The 4,071-nt window shown below is 39.1% G+C and overlaps 1 protein-coding gene across 1 annotated transcript; it reads left to right on the plus strand.

The window, feature by feature from the left end:
• The first annotated feature begins 655 nt into the window (after positions 1 to 655).
• Positions 656 to 1,677, plus strand: LOC124161955 (zinc finger protein 593 homolog). The gene is made up of 3 exons (XM_046538234.1): positions 656 to 745; positions 832 to 932; positions 1,012 to 1,677. Exons 1-3 carry the CDS (start codon positions 656 to 658, stop codon positions 1,244 to 1,246), a joined length of 426 nt encoding a protein of 141 aa, XP_046394190.1. The 3' UTR covers positions 1,247 to 1,677.
• The last annotated feature ends 2,394 nt before the right edge of the window (positions 1,678 to 4,071 follow it).

Here is a 4,071-nt window from a genome sequence, read left to right on the forward strand (position 1 = left end):
GAGGGTTCGTATGCCGGGCGACGATATCTCCCACTGGTCGGCGGTCGGGGTGAATACGGCCGTGTCGTGGCTGACTTGCCGCCGGTCCTTTTGTCGGTTCTCCTCGAGGTCCGAAAGTCCTTTCCTTTCACTTCCATGGCTGTTGATGTGGTACTGGCGGCGTGAAGAGGAGCGCTTTTAAATGCTTTCCCAAAAGGTGGATGGGGGGTGAGAGGAGAGGTGAAAGGGGCGGACAAGAATTTAAAATAACTCAAATCAAATATACGGGCTCACTAACAAAATCTGGTGTGTAATAATAATTCATAGTTCTTATTTCGGTGGGAAAAACTTTTGCGTAGTGCGTTTAATAGTGCGTTATCTCGTGAGCGCAATTTTAACTATTATGCCGATCCATGATTAGAGCATAAGGTGGAGCCTAAATATTTTGAATTTGCTCCTACGATTCTCCTCATCATAATATTTCCATGGAAATATGAAGGTCAGTAATTGAGTGATAAAAACTTAGAAACGGCTAGAGCATTGGTGTATGATTTCTCCAAAAACCGGGTGATTCGGCCATTAAGATTCAAGGTAGGTGGCGTTAGCTATCAACTACCCATTTAAAAAATAGTTCCTAACACACACGTGGAAATTAAGAATTATTCTCCTGAAAATCATGCCTTATAGAAGAAAGAAGTATCATGATGGAGATACGCACTTGAAGAAACAATGGAGAACGAAAAGGAGAAGGAAAGATTTGGATGAGGTGCGTAACCTTAAATAGCAGACGAATCTTCATTTATGGGACAAAGAATATTTATTTTGTTAACTGACCAATTGTTTTCTCTTCAGATTGATGAGGATATGAAACCACAGAATGCTGAAAAGTTATTAAATCAAGTAGTAGATTTAGATAAACCTGGAGGAGCTCAGTTTTATTGTCTTCATTGCGCGTAAGTAGAGCCGTGAATGATATTTCTCGATCCTTCACTTTTATCTACTGGCGCTTGGCTTAATGTGTGTTCATTTCAGGCGTTACTTCATCGATGATCATGCATTACAAGACCATTTTAAAACTAAAGTTCATAAAAGACGCTTGAAAGCGTTAGAACTAGAACCCTACAGCATAGAAGAATCGGAAAGAGCAGCAGGGAAAGGAAATTATGAACCCATTAAGAGGAGGAGAGTAGAGACCCAGCCAACTGGTGGTATTGTCTCGGCTATGGACGCAATTGAGATGGAGAAAAAAGACGTGCTTTCGGACTGATTCCGGGTTTGTTGATTTGTTTGTGATATTGTCAAGAAAGCAGGATCGAAATGGCCCTTCGTACCATTTCCTCCGCGTTAGTAAGAACTAAAACCAGGCGTTTTGTTAAGATTTATTATGTTACACAAAGACGTTATTTAAGCTCTGCATTATTTATGACGGGAGATCAAGCGAAAAATAATTACGCATTCCTATCCCCTGTGCTAGATTTTGATAAAAAATTTCAAAATATATCCCAATTAGAGAGAAATGTGCAGCTTAGGGGCATACCTGTGAATGTGCATTCTTTGAAGAGGATGTGGGATTTCCAGGAAGGCATTCGAATGACTAGGAATAAAATTGACCAAAGGCGCTCAGAAATAACGAAATCAATTAAGGAGCTACAGAAAAGTGATGACCAAGTGGCCCGCAGTGAAGTGGAAAAGTTAATGTTACTATCTCAAAAATTACGACATGAATATAAGGTTGTGACCGCGGCACTCTGGGATATTGAGGGAAAAGTAGTTCCCAAGTGCCTATCAATTCCAAATGTTTTGCATGATCGTACTCCCGACAGCGTTGAAGAAGAGATATATAGGTTCATGGAGTCAACTGGGAGGATTCAGGAGTTAAGTCATATTGACATAGGAAGTAGTATAGGTGTGCTGAAGTGCATTGGACCTCTATGTTGTTATTTGAAAAATGAGGCAGTTGAATTTGAGAGGAAATCAATCAAGTTTTTTGGATGTTTTATGCATTCCAATGTCCTTATGAATTTCCAAGGATTTTACTGTTGAATAAATGATATGATCAACTGAAATTTGATCGCAGAACCGTTCCCTCAACAGCCAGGCACTGATCGTAAATAAAACAATCCGGGGGAGAGTGCCTGGATGATGGCGGAATGTTCCTACGATCATATTTCAGTCATCACGTTTCAACAATTTTTCTTAGCATAGAACCTACGCATTGAAACACGGTATTTCCACTGTAGTAAAAACTCTGCACATTATAATTACAAAATTTCATGGATGAGCACGTAATATGCTTGAAGTGCTAAGAAAATTACTCCTGAGGAAATCAATAGTAAATTAAATGAACTCATGTTTGAAAACTGTCGCTTAGGAATCATCCTACGCGTGAGAAAAGCACGAAAAAATCCACAGAAGTAAGAGTTCATTAAATTAAAATCACACGAGAAATTTCATTGATGAGCACTTAATATGCCGTAAATTACTGAAACACCATTCGCTTTGAAATCTTCGTTTTCAATAATTTCGATCTTCAAGAATTTCGCTTGGCATTCTACCTTGCAGGGAAAAACACTGCTTCCTCCGAAATCACACCTCCACGTTTTAAGTGCACACAAATTTCCTTGATGACCACGTAATATAATAAAAGTTATTCAAACATTCTTCAACGAGTTTTCATAATCTCATTCTTCACAACTTTCGCTAATACTCAACCAACGCGCAACAAACACAAGAAATTTCCACCGAAGTTAGAACTCTCTAAAATATACCAGCTCACCAGCTTGCAATTACGAGCATGTAATATATTTGAAGTTACTTGAACTTTCTTCCCGTGAGAGTTTCAGAGAATTTCAATGATGTACGGCTCAAAAAGTTCATTCAGCATAGAACCGTCGCATGGAAAAGCACGATATTTCCACTAAAAATAAGATCCCTCTCGAGTTTAGATAAAAACGAAATTCCATTGATGAGCACAAAAAATTAGAAGTCATTATACATACTTCCCTTTGACATCAAGAATTTTCGGTATCTCACACTTCAAAAATTTCACTTGACATAGAAACTTGGCACGAAAACACGAAATTTTCGCTATATAAGACCTCTCTTAATCACAATTACGAACCGAGTAAATGATGATGACTGCGTATTAATATATCAGAAGTTATTCAAACGTCTATCTATACGAGGTGTCTGCAAGTCGCCATCAGGGTGCGTAGAACGGGTGATTCCACACCAGGCACGCAGCACTCCATCTAGCCTTAATCAGAAACGCGTTCGCTTGCCGAGCACAGGCCAAGCACATAGGACAACGGCACACGGTCAGACCAGAAACCATGAGAATGCTAAGGACACGAACGTGCTACCATGTGAATAAAACTATTAGCTAGTAAAAGAAATCATTGGCATGGTGAGTAACAATAATCATACACGTCTCGTAAAATAAATCCGTGTCCAAAAGGAGAAAAGAAAAAGCGCATCACTATTTTAAAATTAGATGGATACTCAGTGTTTAATAGAGACTGTGATACGTCGCATAAAATATGCATTAATAATAACTTCGATGGCGCCGGGCCATATCCTCAATGAAATTTGTTGATGCTGATAGAACGATTTGATGCCTTTTGAACTCAACTGAATCTACGTCATCATTTGCTAAATTCTGGAAACACAAGGCAGAAATGTATGCTCAAGTGATTCGATGAATCTATCATGTATTCCTCCAATGAAAACTTTGGATTTAGGAAGTGGTGCTTACTTTATACTTTACTTATGAATCCTTTCAGTAACAAATTGCTGAACGCCATTGAAACCAAAAGTCGTCGGTGAAGTGACGCAAATAAAAAAATCTTCTTACCCGCTACCGCGAGGCAGAATTTTGGGATCATATTAAGGTTATCGAATTTATAATTTGCGAATAAGCATTAAACTTCGTTTCGGTTGGCGAAAAACGCGCGCTATTTTCGCGTTAAGTGGAACCAAGCCACACAAGTGAGGAATTTTTCCGATTAACATGCTTATTTCTGCTCCCGAGGAAACACTGCATACAGTTAACGGCTACGTATACACATCGCACTGTTACGATGCCACGAAAGT

The sequence above is a fragment of the Ischnura elegans genome, chromosome 7 (genome assembly GCF_921293095.1).
Source record: "Ischnura elegans chromosome 7, ioIscEleg1.1, whole genome shotgun sequence".
In the NCBI taxonomy this organism is placed as follows: Eukaryota; Metazoa; Arthropoda; class Insecta; order Odonata; family Coenagrionidae; genus Ischnura; species Ischnura elegans.

Coding starts and splice junctions, on each gene's coding strand:
- LOC124161955 (XM_046538234.1), top strand. CDS start 656: ATGCCTTATAGAAGAAAGAAGTATCATGATGGAGATACGCACTTGAAG. Junction 746..831: donor GAAGGAAAGATTTGGATGAG/GTGCGTAACCTT, acceptor TTTTCTCTTCAG/ATTGATGAGGATATGAAACC. Junction 933..1,011: donor TTTTATTGTCTTCATTGCGC/GTAAGTAGAGCC, acceptor TGTTCATTTCAG/GCGTTACTTCATCGATGATC.